Source organism: Accipiter gentilis, chromosome 1 (assembly GCF_929443795.1).
Source record: "Accipiter gentilis chromosome 1, bAccGen1.1, whole genome shotgun sequence".
Classification (NCBI taxonomy): Eukaryota; Metazoa; Chordata; class Aves; order Accipitriformes; family Accipitridae; genus Astur; species Astur gentilis.
This window is the reverse complement of record NC_064880.1, coordinates 43,102,794-43,126,250: the sequence shown is the minus strand read 5'-3', so window position 1 is coordinate 43,126,250 and position 23,457 is coordinate 43,102,794. Positions and strand designations below refer to the sequence as shown.

Sequence of the window (23,457 nt, the reverse complement as noted above, 5' to 3'; positions counted from 1 at the left end):
GTTGTGGAGGGAGATGGATTTTCCATCACAACTGAACTAAAAGGAATTACAGAAGTATTTGCAGGGAAATCATTGGTCAACAGAACTTGCACTCTTCCAAAGAGTGAACTGATATTTAACTGTCTTGATCCGATTAGACTACCCCATTTTCCCTCTTTATGAGTAAAACCACAGCAGTCAGAGGAGACGTCCTTCTGTCCAAGAACTGAAGGCATATTTGTGGCAACCTGTAGCTATTTCTGTCTGCTCAGTGATTTTCCCAGGAATAATAATTTGAGTATGGAGGGGTAACTGATATAGTCTACCATAGCAAGGCTTTGATCAAAGTCCATGGCGGTTTTCCCCAGCATTTGGATGTTTTTATTGCTGAGAAAGTGGCTGTATTTTTTGGCTGGTTTGCCAGCTCTGGCTTTCTTAAGGAGAAAGTGATAATGTCCATTAACAGTTTTAACCAGCAAAATGGGGCAGGATTGTATCAGCCCATGTCCAGTGTAACCACTGTTTGTAGCATCTCACACTTTCTATCTTTTTCTTTTCATCTTCTGTCATTTTATCCCATCCTTTGATTTCTCATTCAACCTTTGGCCACTAGTTCATCCAGATCAACATCGTAATTATTTTGTAGGTTTTGCTAGATTACTTCCTAGGGGATTATTCCCAAGGAAGATAATTGTTCCCTTTAAAGTCTTTTGAAGTGCTTAACTTCCATAATTATTTTCTTAATCAGTAATATTTTTTTTTAAAGTCAACATTTTTCTGTCTTAGGAAAACATTCATTTCAATAACTATGTAGTCATTAAACTTCATTTTGAAAAAGTCATATAACTGCAAAGTTTTTGCATTGTATGGGATGTTTGCATAGTTGGCTGCTCATCTGCACACCAGGTTCTGGTGATACTGCAAATAAGGACTGCGGGAGCAAGCCCCTAACTGAGGAAAAACAGTTAGAAATTTCTATCTTCCACCTCCCCAACAATTTCCAAAATGCATATGAGATTTAAAAAATCTCAATATTTAAATGATGTATTCTAAGCTGAATTCCTTTTTACCAAAAAGTGCACTAGGCTTCCAAAAACTGCACATAGGCAAAGTTGCTGACTAAATTGTTAGCAGGCGAAGTTATCACCCTTCAAGATCTGTGTTTCTGTGCCAACAAGCTGGTTTTATGATCTCTGCTGCCCAGCTAATATTGGATGAGTGGCACATTCTGAGGCTGTGAAAGGTCAGTAGTGGTCCTGAAGTATGGAAGCAGATGAAGGGAGCTGGAGGAAGAGTGTCACAGCTATGGTGACTGTTACAGGGGTAAACCTCTAAGGAAGTTCACGAAGGAGTGGTTCACACTATCATGGGAGGTTTGATTTCAGTACTTGCAGGCATAGCTGTGACTGGTTTTAGTCTCCATAGTTTCCCTAATGATAGCTGTGAAGGGCATTAGGCTTCAGCACGGCTTAGCAAGATGCCCAGGGAACTGAACGACCCATGCTGAGGCCCATGTGGGATTGCCATCTAGGTTAGCTAATTCAGCTATGTCTGTCTGTGCTGCAGTTGTTCCTTCTCCCTGTAGTACAAACCTCTGAAGCAGAGCTATGGCATGGAAAGAAAAAGGCTGTTAGCTAGGGCCAGTTATACCCTAATGGAAGTCCTACCCTCTTACCCTCATGATTTCATCTAATGTGCTTTGTGTATGTTTTCGCAGATAAACCAGACCCACCTGCCGGAACACCTTGTGCGTCAGACATACGGAGTTCCTCCCTCACTCTCTCATGGTATGGCTCCTCTTATGATGGTGGAAGTGCGGTGCAGTCCTACACTGTGGAGATCTGGAACTCAGTGGATAACAAATGGACAGATCTCACTACTTGCCGCAGCACCTCTTTCAATGTGCAGGACCTGCAGGCTGACCGGGAGTACAAATTCCGTGTGCGAGCAGCTAACGTGTATGGCATCAGTGAGCCCAGTCAAGAATCTGAGCTGGTAAAAGTTGGAGAGAAACAAGAAGGTTAGTTTTTAAGAGGAAAAAAAAAAAGAAATCTGAATTGAATTAAACTCTATCTTAACAGTTCTCCAGTGAGGCCAGGCAGCTGTACACACTCCTTCACATGTGCCTCTGTGCAATGAATGCTTATGCTGGCTGTAAGTGTGCTGAAGTCCCTTCGCAGACTTCATGTGGGTGTCTGAGCATGTAAGTTTTGCATGCATCCAGTGTGGAAACTTGGCATCAGGGATCCCACAACCCTGCCTTGTGAAAGCAACCAATGATGTGACTTCTGGCTTACGGTGTGAGTGCTGGCTGACAGACTTCTCTAGTTCAGTGCACAGGTAATGGGAGATGAAACCTTTCACACATAAGTTACGCATTCAGACCGTGCCCAGCTGGAAAATGATGCTTGGTGACTTACCTGAAACATACTGATGGAATTATTACTGTTTACACTGGACACACCATAGAAAAACAAGCCATAAACACTACCCCAAATTTGCTTTTGGAAAAAGTAAATGGGCTTGCTGCTCGCCAAGCACTGAATATGCAGCAGAAACTGAATTAGCCTCTCATACCTAGCTGTAGTTTCCATGCTTCAAATCCCAGCATGGTAGAACACTTCAATCCTGTTGCCAGTAGTACACAAATCTCGTGAATTCAAGGCTATCCTACTTAGCATGTTGGTTTTGCAGCATTATGGGTGTTAAAAATATTTTTTAGGGGTTTTGATTACAGTTGCATGTACTTGTAAAAATATTTTTCAGTATCTTTTGCCTTTTATTTTTTGCTTAAGATCTTCTCAAAGACTAATGGGAAGAGCTGGAACATTTGGGGAATTTTTTGGAAACTGGTACCAAAATTTTAAACACACACACAAATCAGCATTATTTTTTAAAAACAGATATTGAATGCATATTTTTGTGCATGCCCACATCTACCTACTGTGCAAGGATCACTTTGATAGTCATACCACACCAAAAAGCCCAGACCAGGAATAATGTATTTTGCCATTTTTCCTGTCTTTGAGGCGTGGACTGTGTGTTCTGTCATCTCTCCCTCCTTACTTATGTATGCAGGGCTTTGGAGTTTTAAGAGTCTCACATAATCCTTGTGATGTTATCTTTTATTGCCACAGCAAGACAAAATGATAGCAAAGTGGTGCAGCATCACACAACTGTGTAAGCCTCTCAACATACATTTTCAAACAAAAGTAAATCATATTTCTCTTCAAGTGTTAAACTGGATGCATTCTGAGAAATTACTTTCCTCTATTTTAAAGATTTAAAACCTGACCTAAATCAAGATGCAGCTTCTCTTCAAAGGGGGGGGGGGGGGAATAACATTAAAAGTAGCAATAAATCGAAAGGAAGCTAGACGGCGTTGGCTCTTCATAATAAAATTCCCTGTGTTTGAATGCCCTCTTTCTTTAGTTGCAGGACAAACTCCTCTTAGAGTTGGGGACGTGACTCTTCCCTACATTTGTTTTTCCTAGAGCAAGCACTACTTGTACTGGACCAAAGCAAAGAAGCTATTTTTCTTTTTAAGCCTGAGAGTTTTCTTACATAGATTTAATACAAAAAGCCTAGAAAGTGTATGAATTATTGTGATACATATTAAAAACAAACAAACAAACAAAAGTTGTTTTGAGTGAAAAGAAAATGTATTCTGTTTGCAGGAGGGTGGGTTGTCAATGCCAGGGTGCTCTCAGTGCCAGGGCTTCTTGATTTCAATTCTTGATACTGCAGCTAGCATGGAGTAAGGGCAAGTCATATAAAGCGTGTGAATATAACTGGTGCTTTGATTAAAGGCAGTAGAAAATGCATGTGTGCAGCACCTCTCAAAGTCAGGACTTTAAGCTGCCATCTATGTAAACACTTAGCTGAGTAAATAGGGATTTTCCATTGCTGCCAGAAAGACTGATTACTGGTTTTCACACTGAGGTGGCCAGTGCATATTAGCAATCTCAATATAATCTTAGTGAAGAAAAGCATGGCTAACTTTTCACTGTGCATTTAAAGAAAACAGCTACTAAAATAAGGTTGTAAGTCACAACAGATTAAAGTAGGCATTGCCATGTTTGAGGAAAATTTGGTACCGTTGACTCAGTTCTGAAAAAGGTTTTAGCACAGCTACTCAGCCCTTACCAAGCTCAGATATGTTCCGCCTGTCTAATTTAGGCTTCCACTGGTGGACCGAAATGTTTCTAGTTCATGGCTTCAATATAGTGTCACTGCAGAACCGGGAACTGACTTCTTGGTCTAATCAGTATTTGGCAGACATTAACTCCTGGCAGCGTGGTTGGGATCAGCTCCCTTATGCAGCCCTTAAAAGGGGAGGAAAATATGATGTGCTCTATGCAAGTGTGGTTTCTAGCTGAGGAAGATCTGAGGACAGCTAACCCTGAGTGGGGAGGGCTCGCTTCCCTCCCTGCTCTTCTGGTAAATAGCTGCAAACCAGCTAGTCTGTGCTGGCACATACAAGGGTTGCAAATCCAGAAAAAAGAGAGAAGGGCTGTAGTGACAGATTATATCTACTTCACTGGCTTTACTACCAGAGTACAGATGCAGTGTTACGTGTTGGATGTGAAAAGGTGATGCCCATGCATCAGACCAGCTATCTGCTCACCCTGCACCCTTTTTTTCTGTTGTTTTCTTCTAATCCGCTGCATATAACTCCACACTCTAAAACACCTAACAGCATCCAGAGTACAGCACTAATGTTTCATAACATAAATCTGTTGACACAGTGGGGATAAATCAGTTGGTTAGGCTTGCACTCTATAATGGCAAGGTGCAGCTTCAGCAGCTAAAGAGAGAATTATACAGGTCACTGTGCAACTGCCTTTACAGTTTCTCAAATTACTGGTCATAGCCACAGGTCTTAGGAGCAAGCCCAAGCAGTGTAAGCAATATATAACAACATTCCAACTACACCCTCTTTCCCCTCATACCTGCAGGCAACGTAGGGAACAAAAAAAGTGGTGCTACTGACAGTTCATGCACATGAAAACTAAAAATGAAAATCAAGACATTTGGGCCACCTTTTACTCTGTCTTACATCACTGGGCTTGCCAACATCGCTGCCTGCCTTTGAGTATGCATGCAGGACTAAGACTCCATTTGGACCTCGATGATTTCAAAATTCAGCCATGCTCAGGGAAGTGCATGCTGTCCAAATTTTCTAGTCATCTTGAGTCTGAAAAATTTGTCTGGATGCTTTGCAAGGAATTGTTTCATGTACAAATTGCTTTACTTTTGGCTTTGCAATCAAAAAAATGCATAGGCAAGCCAGAAAGTATTTGTCACTGAACCAGAAATGTTGTTATTGTTTTTAATAATTTCAATTTATTTTCTCTTTCACTAAGGCATTCCTAAAGCTATTTATTAGATGGCTTTGAACTGATTCAGTATGCTGATATTTCTAGTAGGCAGGTGCAATGCACAAGTATTGCAAAACCCATGAACTTGATTTATTAAGAAATGGTGACCAGATTGTGATTGTATAGTCGATAGTCATGCAGAAGTGGTGAAGAGATTTTAATTATGACGCTAACGCACAAACTCCCTGACTGCTTTTTGCTGCGTAGCCATAGGGTCTACCAGTTGCCCATGTTACTGTGAATAATTTGACCAGCTTGTGTAAGTATCATAACCTATATAATAAGTTTTTCATGTCTTTTTATTTTCATCATAGAGCTTAAAGAGGATGAAGTGGAGCTATCTGATGATGGTAAGAAGTTCATATTTTAATCAGGACAAATGCAAATCTGTGTTTTTAATTCACGTTTTATGGAGGTTTTAATCATGGTCCTTAATACTTATTTGTAGAAGGGAAAGAAACAGAGGTCAACTATCGGACGGTCACTATCAACACTGAACAAAAAGTTTCAGATGTCTATAATATTGAAGAAAGACTGGGATCGTAAGTACTATATTGTGCTTTTGAAGACTTGGAGTTTTCAAGGCTACCAGTCAATTATAAAGATCATGTGCATTCATTCTTTGACGGTGTCTTGCACTTTCAACATTCCAGCTGGGCTCCTCTGTTGCAGTAAAAATAGATTTTAACATATGTTGGCCTCCACTCCATAAAGATCCTTTATTCCTATTAATTGATGATTTTAAATAGGCACTACATGCGTTTCTGGCAAGGAAAATGGAGCCCACAAATGAATAAAGCTAGAGGATTCATTCGTTGTTCAGTGTTCTAAAAGCTAGCTGAAAAAAAGGTACACATTGTGTACTTGCATTTCCATTATATCCATTAGTGCTAATAAGATTATCCTGCCCATGGGCTAGAATCTCTGTTGACAGTGGTCATAATCCCAAGAGCATTAATAGTATTGCTCAGTGAAGGTCAGTGATTAGCCTGGCTGTGTTTCTCAGTGCTCAAACTCGTGGCTATGTGAATTGCGTGCCATGATAATCTTTCAGCAATTTGTGCTGCTGGTGGTGCTGAAGGCCAGGGCATCCTGTATGCTGCCATTAACAAATCTTGGTAAGTGTATCACAGAGCTAGAATTGTACAAATGCAGCCATGTGAAATAGTAGTACGGAAGCCTCTAGCATTCAGGTTCTGATTTCACCTATATCCTATACCTGAGATGTCTCCTGTCTGCTGCCTCTTCAGAGGTGTATGACCTATAGAAAACTGTGTGCAGAGGAACTTGAGCCACATGATTTAAAGCCTGGTAGGAGTCCATTTTTTGAATCTTCTTATATAAAACTTGCTAATTGGAATAGCGGGATATTCTAAATGTGGTATTCGTGCAAAAGTTCTTGCAGATTAGTCTACACAAAATCAGTACAGAACAGGACTTGATATGAAGACATTTTTATTTCAGAATGGAGTGGCTGTGCTTGGAATATTTAGTCAAATGTTGCTATTCATGGTGGCCCATACACTGCAAAAACATTTTATGGAAATAGTTATATATTTTCAGGGGGAAATTTGGACAAGTCTTTAGGCTTGTTGAGAAGAAGACTGGAAAAGTTTGGGCAGGAAAATTTTTCAAAGCATACTCTGCTAAAGAAAAAGAGAACATAAGGGATGAAATCAGCATCATGAACTGTCTACATCATCCAAAACTTGTCCAATGTGTAGATGCCTTTGAAGAAAAAGCCAACATCGTTATGGTCTTGGAAATGTAAGTATAAAGCAGATCACACTAACAAAGCTAATAATGTTGAAAATAATTGTGCATACAAAAGTAGCAACTTACCCAGACCTGGGACTGTCAAAAGCCTCTGGATCTGCAGGGTTTGGATGGTTTTCGCATCTTCCAAGTTTTTCCAATTATTTATCCAACTTCTTTAAACTGTGTAAATGAATCTGTGTTGTATCTCTTAAAAATCAGTGAAGATGTGTTACAATCTTTATTGTTTAGTTTGTTTGTTTTTAATCAAGTACATGTGGTGTTTTTCTGCAGCTCACTCTTTTATTGCCAGCTTGGGAGGGGAGAGAAAAAAAGTTAGCTGCAATTTGGGCTTGCATTTAGAACCAAAACCATGTTTAAGGAGGAGAAAAAATATTTTTTTCTTTAGGCAGTTCTAAACATGTATCGAAGGAGCTTGTGTCAAATTTCACTTAAACACTGATTAGTTGTCTCTTGCAGAGAATTGAATGTTGGTGCACAACAGACAGTAGGAGAGAAAGATATGCTTGAGAATGCAAACATCTAAGCTACACTCTAACAAAACAGTTGAATTTCCATGAAAAAATTCACCCAGGCAAATTTATAGTACCCAGGAGGTATTGGGAACACTTTAGTTTTAATCAAGTGCTATATCCAGCTTTTATATTTTTAAAAGTCCTTAAACGACTAGTCTGATGTGTTTTTCCTGCAACAACATAGATACTCTGATTGCAAAACATTTATTTATAATAAGAGAGTGCTGTCTAAAAAATCTCCACAGGTGAACCCAGTGAATGTTCTAAATCTAGACCAGTAGATGCAGAAAGATCGGTTACACTGACTGTTTCCCCCCAAAAAGCTAATTAAACATTAATTGATCTGTCCTTAGTGTCAATACACAAGATTCTCCATGATGGTCCAGGTGTAGCAGTTGTAGAAGGGAATTTCTCCTTTACTTGAAAGTCATTGCACTCTTCGTCCAAAGCTCTACAATTAAGTAAAACTGAATTTGAAGATAGCCTTTGTTGCTGTCTTGTTGTACCAGAATTCATTATAAGAAAAGAATCTGCACAGCATGGGAAGGAAAGTAATGGTCAGACTTCGAAAAAAATATTGACCAACATGACTAACGTTTACATCAGCCATAACGCACCTGCTTAGTGTGAATCCCATACTTGTGGCAGTAGCAGCTGGAAAGAAAATGCAATCCTGATCTGTGCTGATGTTTTTCCCAAAAAGTTACATCAGTCACTTGTTCTGCTGCCACATCTACCTCATGTGCTGTCTGCTGCAAGAAGCAGCATTTTTTTTGCTGGCTGGAAGTGCTAAATAAGATATAAATTGTTAGAAGCGAAAGAGACTATATGTCCGTTTTGCTTGCTTGGCGCTTGCCTAGATTATGTGCAAACTACTATCGCACTAGCACATTCGAGAGACTGGATCTCCATTATTCAACCTTGGAACTTATGTGCAAGAAGGCATTTTTATTTTCAGATTCAACAGTTGAGCAAGCTGATGACGGTAAGGGAAGGGAGCCCTACTTAGCTTGGAATGGGGAGCTGGCAGACCTAATGGAAAATAAGGAAATGTATAAAGAGTTTTGAATAGCATATGGCTTTACACTCCGTTAGCTCCCCCCTGCCAACAAAGGGGGCTTACTTTTTAAAAATATAGAAAAGTGCGATCAAATTCAAAGTAGTTTCATTAACCAGTCTAATTAAAATGTGATTTTACTTCGGGGTAGCTACCTCTTTAGGCTTTTGAACCCCTCCACTGACATCTCCACAGTGTCGAAAGCCGTAGGAGGAGGGGTTCTTAAAGCAGCGCGCAGGCAGGCAGTAGCAGTCTGTCCTTGCGCTGGAGCAGGTGTGGGCAGTGAGCTGCTGGTGTGACACCCGCGTGGCAGATGAGTTGGGAGCCTCTGTGCTGCCACACGTTACCCAGCCGACACAGTCCCAGCGTGGCAACCGCACCTGTGTTGTTAGAGAGCCGCTGATGGATCATTTCTGGTTTAGCTGTTAAGCTAATGTTTCTTGGCATATTGAAGAAGTTGTGGGAAATGCCTTCAAAAATTCTTAGTGTCCAAGCTGTTCTCTTTATTCTCATCGGAGTCTAAATGCGTGGATTTCAAGTAAATCAAGCTCACCTGCCATCAGTCTCCTTTTAAACCAGATTTTCGCAGTGACTGGAACTTAGCAGCTCCTGCTCCATTCAGATTGGAAGTATTGATGAGGAGCAGCTTTGGATTTTTCTTCCTGATTATCATCCTAAATTTCTTATTTTAATTTTATTCCCGTATCTTTCTTATAAGTTTTTGAACTTCACCCTCTCTCCTTTTAATATTTGCCGTGCCACTATTTTATATGGTTCGATTTCATATTTATGAGAAATTTAGAAATTTTTATCATTCATTTAAAATCAAACACTATAATGATTCAAATCACTTGATGTGCTCTTCCCTGGAAACTCCCATCTACCATTTGCTGGACGTCAGGGGCAAATCTCAGGCATTTCCTTTTCAAATATAGCGATGTACTCGTTCCATGATAAGCATCTCAGTGGGAAAAGAATATCTGAAAAACAGTAGCATTTTGTGAATGGGATTCAGCACTGGGAGCTAAGTGCCTTAAAGTTTTTACATACTTCAGATAGTCAGTTTATTTTGACATAGATCAGAAGAAGATTATTGTATTGCAAATTAAGATTATTAAAGCAAAATTTCAGCAGTAAACTCCATTCATCTGGTGTGATTTAAGTCAGCACAAATCACTGAGGTTTTCTCTTTTTTTTCTAAGGGAGTTTTATTAAAATGCAGTTGAGTATTTGCCTGGGCAACTCCAAGGTAGATTCTTCTCACTCTTCTTCCATGACCAAAACCTTATAATAAAATATTTTTAAAATGTGTATTTTGTGACTCTGTAGACATGAATATTTTCTCCTGTGACCTCATCTAGAGAAGATTGAAAAGAGGAGAATCCAGAAAAGAATGAGAGATTTAGATTCTGAACTACCTGTGACGGTTTGAAGAAAGCCAACTTCTCCTTCTGTGTATACATAGAACCTAATCTGCATTGGTTCAACTCAGCTTCCTAACCTGCCAAAAATTAAACTGGATTTGGTATAGGACATAAATGCAAAAATATGCATTCTATAAGTGCAATTGCAATTTAATCTAATGATGTTACCAGAGTGTATAGAGGTCCCAGGGTAAAAACAGCACGTAGATGTATTAACAGTAGTTAATTTCCAAATAAAACGCTAAAAAGTGGTGCTTGAGACAATGGCACTATTTCTGAAAATGTTGCACTTTAGGGATCTAAAAAGTATGGCGCTTTTATAGTAAAAAGAAGTTGTCATTTTCTGTGTTAAATAGTCAAAACCCAACGGGTACTTTTTAGTATTACGATGGCTATCCTTTGGAATTGCAGAGTGCTCCAGATACAAACATTTTGCCTGCAGAAGTTTTCATATACATCTCCATGCTGGTTAATGTCTTACTGAAGTAACAAAATACTAGATCCCGGACTTAGCAGAGCTGTTTATTCAACAGCTGTAGCCATACTATTAGCTTTATGTTACAAATGTGCTATAAACCAACGTAACCTCTCAGTTTGTCAAGCTTATTCTATTCTTACCATTTCCATGTTAATAGGAAACTGCAGTAGCATTTCTAATTCTATATTTTCTGAAATCTTATAGCCAAAGCAACAAATGTGTCCAGAACTCCAGATGTTTCAATTTCAGTTTAGTACACGAGGGATATAATCATATATCTGACAACCTGCAAACACTGCAAGGCCAGTTTTCAGTTGTGTGTTTTCTTTCTGTAACTGAAATCTGCAGTTACATTTGGCAATAAGCATCACTGCTGCAAAATATTAAGTCAGATGAAGACCATGGAGCATTTAATTTAGAACAGATTTCTAAAAGCAAAGCTGCTCGTCACCATTTGCTCCTTTCTGTATGGGTCACTCACCCACCGCATACAAGAAAAGTATTTCCCATCTTTGGACGTAAGCAGATAAACCAGTTGAGTGATTACTCAGAGTTTAAAAAAAAAAAACCCAAACCAAACCACAACTTACATTTTGCTTTATTAAATGTAGGTTTAAAATGTCCCACTTTAGTTCCATAAACAGTTCATTCCAGGAGATTCTACCCTGGAAAGTCCAATTATTTCACATCTTAAATAAGCATAAAAATGGAATTGACCTACAAGGAGTGTGATGATGGCTCAGCTAAAAATACCAGCGCTGAAAGAGTTGTGAGTTATGCCCTTGTCCTGTCACAGCTAAGGAGGAAATTCCCTCTGAGCTCACTTGCATCGGTAGTTTACCCTTTGAGCTTTGCATTCCAATTAACCATATAATTTCAGTTCTTTCTTCTTCAGCCATTCTTCAGCCAATTCTTCCTTCTTTGTCACTCTCAGTCTCTCTTCTTCCCAAATTTTTGCTCATCTACTAGAAGTTTTGTCCTCTTTTCCTAGGACCCATCCTGTGTATTTTAGTTTATTTCTAAATTATGTTATCTGTGCTTGTGTAGTGATGGAGCATAGGAGGGAAGGAAGCAGGGAGAAACATGAGCTCAGAGTCTGGAGCAGCGTTATAAACACATCAGTGTGGCGACAATCACATGGCACACACGCTTTACTGCCAGGTGCAGGTGGCTGAATCCTAAAAGCAGGATATAAATCCAGCTACATCCCTATCGCCTGGGATAACGGTGTGAGTGTTTCACAGTCCTAACCTGGGAAAGACATTCAGATTGGAAAAACCTATTGATCTATACCACATACAAGAAATGATTCTTCCTGTGTGATCGTTGTATGGAAAATGCCACTACAAAGCAAAGATTGCATCCTGAAGTGACTATTGCAAGTTTGAACTATCTCTACTTGTGTAAAGGATCTAGTTTGATTGCTCCCAAAATGAAAAAAGCTACAGAAGTCCTCTTTTTATTGTCTTTCATAGGGTTTCTGGAGGAGAACTCTTTGAACGAATCATTGATGAAGACTTTGAACTGACAGAGAGAGAGTGCATTAAATACATGAAGCAGATTTCAGAAGGAGTTCAGTACATCCATAAGCAGGGTATTGTCCACTTGGATTTGAAGCCAGAAAATATTATGTGTGTCAACAAGACTGGTACAAGTATCAAACTCATTGACTTTGGACTTGCAAGAAGATTAGGTAATGACTTTTCTGCCTATTTCAGTATGACATGGGGAAAAGGGCAGGACAAGTGGTAATTCATACTTACTGTTATATTATTTCATGTATAAAGAGTAAATAGACATGTTTCATATAAATAGTTCTGGTTTGGGGAAAAAAATAGAAAAGGGGAAAATAAGAAATTTAAGAGTGAGACTAGGGCATCTCATCTTTCAGAGGAGTTTGCAGTGAAATGTATACAATCTACCTATCTGTTTCTATGGACAGAGTATCCCTGCAGACTACAAGGTAAAATACACTGTGGTTAGTAATGCTAACAAACTACAGGAAACCATAGAATGCTAACTCTCTAACTGTAAAAAAAAAAAAAAAGAACAAAACCTTGATCTTCATGAATACTACAAATCCTTGAAACTTTTATAACAGCAGGGGTGAAGGTGATGTTCTAAAAGACTTTCAAATATGGATAATTACATTAAATTTACACTTCCCCATTAGTTTTATCATTTATCATATCGTAAACAGCAGCATATTGTTGTACATGTTAACCATGGGAGAAGTTCCATAAAGAGCTGTGTTTTGGTCATGTTCAAAATAATTAATATCATAGCACTACTTAAAAATAAAACAATGGGATTGAGGGGAAAAAAGTTCCATTTGACAAGTTCCTCCTCTTCCTAAGCTGTTTTCAGCTCCTTCCTATCATATGTTTTGGACTAAGCTTTCCAACATACTCCGCAATCTGAAAGCCAAAGACCTTGGAGAGTTGTTATCTTCATTTTGCTCAGTGTTAATGCAGCTCTAAAAAGGTGCCCTCCAGTTGTGTTTGTTAGTGTTAAACAATACCAACATCACACACTGATCTTTAATCTCATATTCTCACAAGAGAAAAAAATCATTCCAGGAATTAAAAGGAGCTAAAATACTTTATGAACCTGTTATACTGGGAGAGCTGAGATTTGCGGCTCTTCTGTCATTGAATTGATTGGGACAACTCAGGAATTGCTACTCGCTATATTAAAAGGCCCAGAGCTAGATTCTTAGTTGTAATTTTTGCCTTCCCTCTTTAAACAAAATTGTATTTAATACTTATTAAAAAGTAGAACTATGATTTTTGTAAGAGTACAGTTTGGAACTACAACCTTCTGGGTCTTGTTATCTGCCTACATGCTGCTCCTCCTCCTTCTTTTGACACTTAACTAACAGACTACTGCATACCCAAGAATATAATTTTATTAAACCAAACCAAAAATGGTACGTTGAATGAAGAGGGGAAAAGAACTCTGCTTTTCAGATTTTTAGATGACGTTCAACTCCAAAAGGGTATTACATGAATCTTGGTCACGCAGACACTGTGAACTCAGAGATAAGGTATTTATCTCTTTCATTAAAAAAGAGATCGCTGCCATTTATGTTCCTTCACCAGTATGGAGCCAATAGTTTTCTGGGAGCATGAACTGGATTTTGTTCTTGTTGAGGAAACAGATGAACTGTTAAGTAAGCTCCAGTGCTGAAGTTTGTGTTATCAGAGGTGTGTGAAAGACTTCATCCCATGATGTTCCAGCTGTCAGCCTGAAAGCTACATTTACTGCTGAAGTGAGTGGATTTCATCAACAGGAGATAGAATGTAACCACAGAATGGCCTTTTTATAGAAATTTCTTCAACTACCCTTTTAACTAGAAACCACAGTTGAACCCACATTTAGAAAAAGGAAGATCATCTTTTCAGTGGCCTGTTCATATCCATCAGCTTTTCCGTTTTTCTGTTAATCTTGTGGTATCACTGTATATTGCACAGCTGACACTAGCTTGTGAGCTGCTGCAGTCATGCCACATGTAGTAAATCTGTAACCTATATATAACTTTTCTTGATGTAGAAGGATGAGTGCTATGGGCACTGACGCTGATTTTGATTTCACAATACTGTACATTCAGTTGGCTTAATATATTGCCAATTCTTGCAAAGTTACATTATAGGTACTTGCTGTTTCTTTCATCAGCCTGCCGTTCTGGGTAACGCGGCGCGTGTGGCATTTCCCCAGGAAGAGAAAGTGCCCTCCCATTCCATGCCCATAAAGCAAAAGCACTGTGTTAATCATGAAGACGTTTGTAACATTTTGGTTGAGACATTTTCCAAAAGTAAAAAACAATTTTTACTGTTTCATTTACTCACAAAAATTGCTAAAAATTCTTTTCACGAAGTGCCCTCTTCTTGCTAGTTGTCTTATGCGGTGCACTGAGGGCACATTCCTCCACTTGTGTTCCTTCAAGCCTTGTGATTTTGAAATTGGCTGTCAAATTCACTTTGGCTTTGACAGATGTGGGCTTGGAGCCCTTGTACTGTGGACCTGACTCTGAGCAGAAATCGCTCAACCAAGGGACTGCTGAAGGGAACAGTGGCTGATTTTGCACCTCAACTTCTGAGATTTACTTTTTGTAACTAGTGCAAACTAATGCCTCTAAATATTCAGGGTTTTGATCAGTTTTAAAGAAATCAGGATCAGCTCCTTCTGCAGTCATCTTCTGCAGCTAATTAGTTCTCTTACACTGTCAGGAAATACCAAAGCTGCAGCTGGCTATTTTCCTGACCTTTTTTGGTGTGCTGAGGAACACATGTAGAAAATTGTTTAAGATAAACTTCTTGAGGAGAAAAGAGAATGGTTTTTGAGTACTGTGAAGATTTTTTTTTTTAATCAGTTGATTATACACAATGTCGGCAACAGTTTCCAGCTAGCTTGTCAGCTTTCTATCTGAACTAAGGGATATCCAAACACAGATCCTACATGTGTACTAAGCGTGTAAACATCTGTGTAAAGATTTGACATATTATTGCATAGAAAAGGTCTTATTCTTTTCTTTTTTCTTTTATACACAGAAAATGCTGTGTCAGTTGTTTCACACTGTATGCTTGCACTCAAAGGCCATGTTTTCAAAAAAACATTTCTCTGACCTATGGGCAGCACATTTCATACACCAGCCTTTTGCATACACAGTGGCTCATGGTAGTTTACACAGTGCACAGAAAAGCCTCCAAACTTGGATGTGAAAATCTAAGACTGAGATTTGGATGGTCATGATAAAGCTTTTAGAAAATAGGTTCTCTGTGACAAATTTCAGTCAGTTTTCATAAGGACAGTTGGGAAAACAAAAAAGTGGGTGTTGACCTTACAGAGAAGGCAAATGGGAAGATGGGGTCTTAGGCTTCCTGTTTGTGCTTGGAAAAGGAAGGGTGATTTCTCCTCATTGCCACTGTGGAGAAGACATTGCCCTTGTGTTAGGCTAAGTCAGTTTAGATTGGTTATTAGGGAAAGGATCCTACTTTTGGGGGTAAGAAAGCTCTGCTTATGTGAGTGTAGGGATGTTGTGGAATAGCTTTTGAATGTGCTTTTTAAAGGCTAGTCAGATATCTGGCAGGAAAATCTTGATGTTGGTGAACTTGCATGGGAGGATCTAGGTGATTCCCTGGGGCTGCTCCCAGGCGTTCTTCTGTCTGCTTCTGTCTCTAGAAATGGCTACTCTCTGCATTGAGGGGTCTCTGAAGGCAGGGCTAACGTGAAAATGAGGTTTCCACAATTTATTTACTATCAGCATACCCAAGCAGAGCAAAAAGGGCTTCACAGTATTTAACATGGGAAACTGGCATGACTGTGAGTGAATTACTGTGGTGGTGCTTAAAAGTTGACTCAAGCATGCTGTTCAATCAATTAGGCAAGTTGCTGACCCCATATATCCTTCAGTTTTCATTTCGTAAATTGGGGATTTGCCTACCTCAAAAGAGTACTAATTTAGGTGTATGATTACATTTTATGAAATGGCTTAACAGCTTTCAACAGAGGTAACTGTAGGTGTGGAGTCAGTATTGGGATCAGCACTTATATTGCAAAACTTGGTAGAGGAAGTTCTGGTAAATAAAAAAATTCTGTAAAGATTCCATGTTGTGGAAAAGTAGCTTCTGTTGCAGTCTTGTCAAAACTTTGATCTGCTGTTGTTTGAGGTTTTTTAAGCTTTCCTCTTGATTATAGAGCTGGAAATCTCTGTACTTGTGGTAAATTTAACAGCAGCAGCATTGGAATCTATTACATCTGTTTTTCTTCCCATTCATATCTGTTTTGTTTAGATGGTAATCTCTTTGGGAGAGGGATAGTTCCTCACTATGTCATTCTACTGTGCCTAATCTGAATGCTACTCTTGCACAAAAGATAAACATAATGCAATGAATCTCACTTAAGGCAAATACTGATTGCTCAGGCACATGTGTAGACTGGACAAGAGTTTCCCAACCTGAATCCAAGCCTGTTTCAAGTCAGAAACAATTTATTTCCCAACATTCTTATACTTTTATAACACAGATTTTTTATTGGCATTGTTTTTATTCCCAGTCCCTAACCTATTCCTTAGTTTCTTTCCTGACCTTGCTTATTCTTTTCTTCTTCTTCCTATCCTATTTAGAATGAGCTTTCAAGAAAATGAGCCAGCCCATTGAGATTTGCCTAATAATTTCTATCTAAATGACTTGTGCCATGTTTCACACTATGACTAAAAGTTAGACATATCACTCATAGTTGCACACTGGCAGCACAAACTGGCACTACTAGGTTCTGTATGGGTTGTTATTCTATCTTTGTCACTGTATTTTCCAGTAGAGCAATAGTGGTGGGTCAGCACAAGAAAGATGAAGAGCAAGTTTGTGTGTCCCATAACCTCACTCTTTCAGCTTGTATTGCTAGCATTAGCTTCCCTGTAGATCATTTTAAAAGCATCCACACTGTGTTTAAGTAGAGCCAAATGCAGGACACCTGTGCTACAGGCCAGCTGAATAAAAGTTTGGAGTGGCAGCTGATGACTAAACATTCGTGGTTCCCCTTCACCACTTTGCTTGTAGGCAAGCGTGGTTTTGAGAGCAGGCTCAAGCCCAGTTTTACTGACAAGGTAGTGATCTGACAGGTGCACATCATCTGCTTTTCTTGTTTCACCACTGACCTGTGCCACTTCAAATTTCAGAGGCATGCAACCCAGTATTAATTTGCTTTCCTGTTCGAACTATAAAAAATGTCTTGGATTAAAATAGTTATTTCTTATCATTATAATTTTATCACTACTGTTTCTCTTTACCATAAAATGCAGAACTCTGAGCTCCGATAAATCTTAGATACTCTGTGAAAACTTCAACTTCTTTCTAACACCGGAATCCTGAAATCCTCTTGTGCAACTGCTAAAGTGGTGGAGGCTCAAACACTTTTGTACTTCAGGACATCCAAGTCTGAATGACACAATAAAAGTTCTCCTCTTTCTTCGACTTGGTCTTGTGGGAACCCCTTGCAATAGGAACTTTCTTACTATGTGCCTTGTACAGTGCCGTGTGCTTGAGGATGCTTAATAAATAATCCTTTATTGCTATACATGTATCAGCTAAGAAAATAGAAGTTCGGGCATCATTTATTTTTTTCTGATAAGGATCTACAACAAAATCACAAATATGAGGGCAAAACTGGTTTTCCTGTTACTGGGGAATAATTGTTTTTAAAAATCTGCGTGGAGCAGTTGATGGTTTTCTCTTTCGTTCTTCACAGAAAATGCAGGTTCTCTGAAAGTTCTCTTTGGGACACCTGAGTTTGTGGCTCCAGAAGTTATAAACTATGAACCTATTGGATATGAAACAGATATGTGGAGTATAGGAGTTATCTGCTACATTTTGTGAGTACCTTTCCTATTCTTAACAGAAATCCTGACAGTTGCTGAACATACAAAATTTCCATCAATTTCTGAATTCTTCTCCAATTTGCAGGCCTTTTGTATTCTAATTAGCAGCTCCAGCATGTTTAATAAAAATTCTCTGTTCTCTGAAGTGTGTAATTGGTAAACTGCAGAACTAGCAGTTCTGGAAATTCAGCCATTTAGTGTTCTACATCTTACATCATAAACCAGCAATGCTTCATCTCATTCAAGAAGACAATGTGACAGTATTTTATTATTAACTTTAAACTATTTTTTCTTCCCAGATGTTAAAGAGTAATGTTTGGTCATGCACTAGTAACTGATAATTTCTATTCTTTTATCCCCGAGAGAAAATTTTTGTGAAATTTTGGGGTCTTCTTATTCAGATGGTATCCTTCGTGGGACAGACTGAAGTATCCTAGCATTACCGTATCTGTTCACAGTGTATTTTAATTTATTACTAAGCAACAGTGTATTTTAATTTATTACTAAGCATAGACCACTGGGTAAATACATTTTATAAGCAGCATGGATCAAGCTCATGGAAATATTTTAGAAGACAGTTAGCTGCAGACCTTGGTTACATATTTCGGTATTTGATTTGATCTTCGTATGTGATTTGATAACTCATGATTATGAACTTCAGTGGGTCTAGAGAAGTGTGTATGGAAATAGGATCTCCATGCCTAGAACAGCAAGCCGTCTTCTTCCAGCTGTGACTTTACACATTCGATGCCATGCAAACAAATGAAAAGAGCAGCTCAGTTTGGAGCATGGTTCTTTCTCCCTCGCTCCAGTTTCAATAGTAAGTAAACAGCAGATCTGCTTTGCACCCATTCTTTTAAAAGGCTTCTTTCAATAACTCGCTTTCTTTTTTAAGAGTCCCCTCCACCCTGGCTACCCACTTCCTTGACACCCGGCATGCACAGTTGTTTGCCTCATCTTTACTGCCTCTCTGTGATTCTGCTTGTCAGCCCATACTTGTTCTCATACTCTTCTCATTTCCAAACTAAGCAACATAATTTTCTTTCCTGACCTCTGCAAAAGCTACTATATCAATTCTCTTACTCCCAGCAAAGACTGAATATTTCTGTTATCTCCTCTTTCTTATGTGAAGCATGCTACGCTCTTCAAGGTCGCTTTGCTCTGCCAGTTTATTTACAGGACCTTTATTTTCCATTCACTTCCAGCATTTCTTTGTGGATCTTGAAAGCTCGTTTGGATCACTCTGTAGTTCAAATAATGTAGACCACACACGCAGTACTCAGATGACAAATTCATTTCTTTCTCTAGCTTTCTCGAGGCCTCCCGAGTTACCGAGCACTGGAAGAGCGGTCCGGAGATCCCAGGCTGCCCGCCCAGCCGTGGAAAACCCAGCAGTTACCTCGAGGCTGCATTGCCCCCTAGAGGCCTCTGACACGTTAGGGAACCAGACGTTAACCGCAGTGTTCCACGCACATTTGGGCAGTTTGAAGTCTTTTGCTCTCATTTGTTATCAAAGTATATGAGGAGGTTTTGTGTGTTTACAGCATAGGCAGTGACATGTCAGACGACCGAGGCAAAAACCGCTGATAGCAGTTGTGTGTGCCCCTACGGCGTGCAACCAGGGTTGCTGCTCCGATACGGTGCGTGCTGGGGAACACCATCGTTGTCTAAGTAGACACGGCAAAGGGAGCAGGTGAAACAGATGGAGAAAAGGTGAAATCTCTTGCCAAAGACCGGTCTGCTGGCAGTGGCGGAACTACTTCTTCCCAGTTTCTCTGTGCCATCTGAAGCAAGATGTTTGGTTGCTGTAATGTTCAGCTGATAGGATTGGGGTGGTGTTACATTTGATTCAGATGACCCAATATGCCTTGTGAAATATATTATGAAATTACTTGTTTGCTAAGGTGTCTTTAAGCTCATTTAACTCCTCGTGAGGGGAAAATTACATTACCCAAACGCAACAAAAATCTTATATTTGATGCATAGCTACTGCCACAATGATGGCTAACAGTAATAATTAGCATTTGTCTTTCTTGCAATAAAGTAACAACAGAAGTTAGGGAAGATCTGTGAGTCATCGCTTGGACTTGCCCTCTCCACCCCAGAGTGACAGGCTCCTAATCTGTCTTCACTTCCTTAAAGCCCAGCTATTTTTGCAGACGCACAACTATAAGCCGTTATCCAAAACGGATCATCACATCATCATTACAGAATGCAAATAAAAGTCATTGAGAACTGCATCTCTCTTTAGTTGTAGCTCTGCTTTCCTGTTTTGATTATAAACTCAGAACTGCCAAATCTCATGCCCGATGTGTAAGACTCACTCATTTGGTGTCTGTCTCACATACCATCACTGTGCTTGTAACTTAGCGTTTGCTCCCCCCTCCCGCTGACATGGTGAGTGCGGCCATGAAAGAAGAGGTGAGCACTGCAGCACCACTGGACTTAAGGGCAGGTCTGCTACAGGCAGCTGATGGCCCGAAGCTGCTGCGGACCTCACAGGTCCGAAGTGAAGCAGAGGGAGCATGCTATTGCAGGGCTTGACAAAACACCTCTTTTAAGGTAGGATTACAAGAGGGTTGAGAGACCTGTAACCTGCCTAGAAAGAGACTGTTTCCATTATGACCCGTACAACAATGAATACAAACCAGGTTTAGCAAGGAGCTACTGCAGATATCTCTGTGGGTGAAGGGTCTTCCCTGCAGAAGAATAAACGGGTGGGATGTAATCTCAAGTAGGAAACAGGGTGACAGCGCTTCTCCAAAACCCTGCAGCAAAACCTCTCTCCTAGCCTTCTGCTTTGCAGGCGTAAGTACAGATCCCGCAGTCTCTGTTGGGATGCTGCATCTGTCTTCCTTATGGCATGACTGACTTAATTCCATCCTACAGCTCGTGGGTTCCCTTTCCACATTTCTAAGCTCCACATTACATCCTTTTAATCTTTGTGGATAACTTATTCAGTCCTGTCTCTTCATCAGTCTTTGTTCTTCCTTAAATTTCCCTGTTTGTGTTCTCCACCTCAAGTTTTTTATCTTCCACTTTTATCTTGCTCTCTGTCCTGTTCTGCATCACAGTACTGTCCCACATACTTAAGTTGATCTATTGCCTTTGAAGTAACAGGCCACAAATATTATAGCTTGTGTATATCATCTCCATTTATGTCTATTTCAGTGTTTCTTTTTGCATTTGCAATAATCTTTATCTAATGAAGGTTAAGCCTCCTGAATTCTTTCCAGCTCTTTCTGTCCCATTTATTCTCCTGGGCATTAGTGAATTTGTTTGTTGTGTTTCTATTTCTAGTTCTTTTCTGATGATCCACTTGGAGAGCCAGCATTTTCAATATTTAGTAATCTGAAACAGTTTCTAAATTCTAGTTCTATTTCAAACCAAATTTCAGTCTAAAATTTCAGTGCTGTATGTATATACGTTCAAAGTGGATAGCCCTTTTCCTTCCATCACCACTGAATCTGACTGGAATTTGCTGTGGCTGAGTCAAACCTCTGCTTGCTTTCCATTAGTTCTTTTCAATGTAGTTGAGCTCTGTCGATTAAGAATTTTTTAATATGCTATATCTTAGGCTGTTTTTTAATATCGTATTTGATCTTGCAGTATACTCTCTTCCTTCGATGCCTTCCTAATAACATGCACCCTGATTCTTCAAACGTTCCCTTTCCTTTTTATCTATTGTATTATTCATCATTGCTGTCATTCCTCCCTTGTTTGGCACTTTGGGTTTGTTGAAAGATCTTTTGGCATCGTTCATCTTTTGGGTGTGCTGACCTGGGACTTTGATAAGGCAAGACATTCACGTTGCTGCCTTACACTTGGCTCCGTGACATATTAGAAATTTAAGCCTTGTTAATATGAAGATGAGAGAGCACTCCTTGTTCTTTCAATAAAGCAAGTTAGGAGGGCTTAAATGTCATGACTGTACTACTCAAAATTATTTGTTCAGTGGCACTGGCAAACTGTGATTCCTTATTAATCCACTGGGCACGTAAAACAAGGATGAGAACAGAGTAACACCCTTGCTACAGCAATCACCTGTCTTCCTTTACGGGGGTTCAGTGGTCTGGTTCTTCCTTGAGACAACTGGTGTGGCTTGAGTCACCCAGCCCTCAGCTAAGGAAAAGGTGGTTTTCTCCAGTGGATGCATGTGTTGTCGTGTGTGTCCCCCCCCGCCCCCAAAGTAGCCTGAGACTATTTATTTGTTTTATTTCACTTGTAAAAGAATTAAATTACTACATGATCTCTAGGGTGCAGGCATTATCATGTGCTTATTTGACATGATCTGCACAAGTTTATCAGAAGCAGATAGTACTTTTCACACTAAGATCTGTTACTTTTTTTCACTGCTAATGCAATGCAAAGACTGTAAGGAGGAGCTCAGTGTCATCAGCCCAAATCAGCTGGTGCTGCAAGCACTGCTTGCAGAGGAATGCTCAAAGTCCGACTTTTTGAGACATGCAGCAAACTCATCTTTCCTGGATTAGTGGCAGTCTTAATGCAAAGATTTCCAAGTGAAATGCTATGGTGTTTCTTACATAGGCAGTGAGATCGGTGACCACATTGGACCCTTTTGACCTTAACGTTTCTAAATCTTTCCTCAGAGCTTTGTTAGAACAAACCGATAAATGTTAAGGAACTTCTGGAAGATAAAATATCTTTCTTCTTTATTTAGAAGTGGAAACTGTGGAAGATCTTCTAAACAAATGGTTCTTAACATGCCAGGAAGATGCCTGGTTAAGTAGCTGGAAAAATGTTTTCAGTAAACAACTTGCTGCTTGTCTAATAGTAACTTCACAGTGTAAGCTCAGTATTAATTTTCTGGAGTGGTAGCTCATCTTTATCACTTAGCTTCAGCATTCCAAACAGAAATTGTTTCCATAATCTGTCAAAAGAGTTGCTGGGCCATTATTACTTTACATGGCTATTAAGAAATGAACAACCAAGACTTAGGTCAGTGAACTCTGTGCTAAAGATAAGAATTTCTGGTTGTAATCTACACTAGTTGCTGGATTTTGTTTTCTGACTATAGAGGAGGATCTAGTTCTCGTTACAAGTATTTCCACGACAAGGCAACTGATTCACAGTGTAAAACTGTGGTAGAGAAAGAAAATTATTTTAGCCTTATAAATTTGCAACAGCACGTTCAGAAATACAAAAATAGGTTCATTGAAACGTTTGAATGAGTATTGCTGTTACACTGGTGCTTGGAAATGACAGAGTGAGTGGAGGCTTAACCGGTACCCACCTGGTAATTGACCAAATACATTGAAATGCATTGGATGGGTCAATCCTACCACAGCATTTAAGATTTTATCCAATAATTCTGTCATGCAATTCATTAAAAAAAAAAAAAAGCCAACCAAAACAACCAAAGGGATTTTTTGCTCTCTAATCTCCTTCTATTTATCCTCATCCCTCAAAAGCTGTGTGTGGCACGCAGTATCCCTTTGCCCAGAAAGCTAA

At 39.4% G+C, this 23,457-nt stretch overlaps 1 protein-coding gene across 10 annotated transcripts in view; it reads left to right on the top strand.

Moving 5' to 3' along the window:
• Window positions 1-23,457, top strand: part of MYLK (myosin light chain kinase) — a 222,486-nt gene that overhangs the window by 188,913 nt on the left and 10,116 nt on the right. For all 10 annotated transcript variants that reach the window (XM_049803960.1, XM_049803987.1, XM_049803977.1 and 7 more), the window contains 6 exons: window positions 1,697-1,999; window positions 5,675-5,710; window positions 5,809-5,902; window positions 6,924-7,127; window positions 12,086-12,303; window positions 17,856-17,979. In XM_049803960.1, coding sequence (XP_049659917.1) covers window positions 1,697-1,999; window positions 5,675-5,710; window positions 5,809-5,902; window positions 6,924-7,127; window positions 12,086-12,303; window positions 17,856-17,979 — 979 coding nt within the window. The remainder of the gene's footprint in view (window positions 1-1,696; window positions 2,000-5,674; window positions 5,711-5,808; window positions 5,903-6,923; window positions 7,128-12,085; window positions 12,304-17,855; window positions 17,980-23,457) is intronic.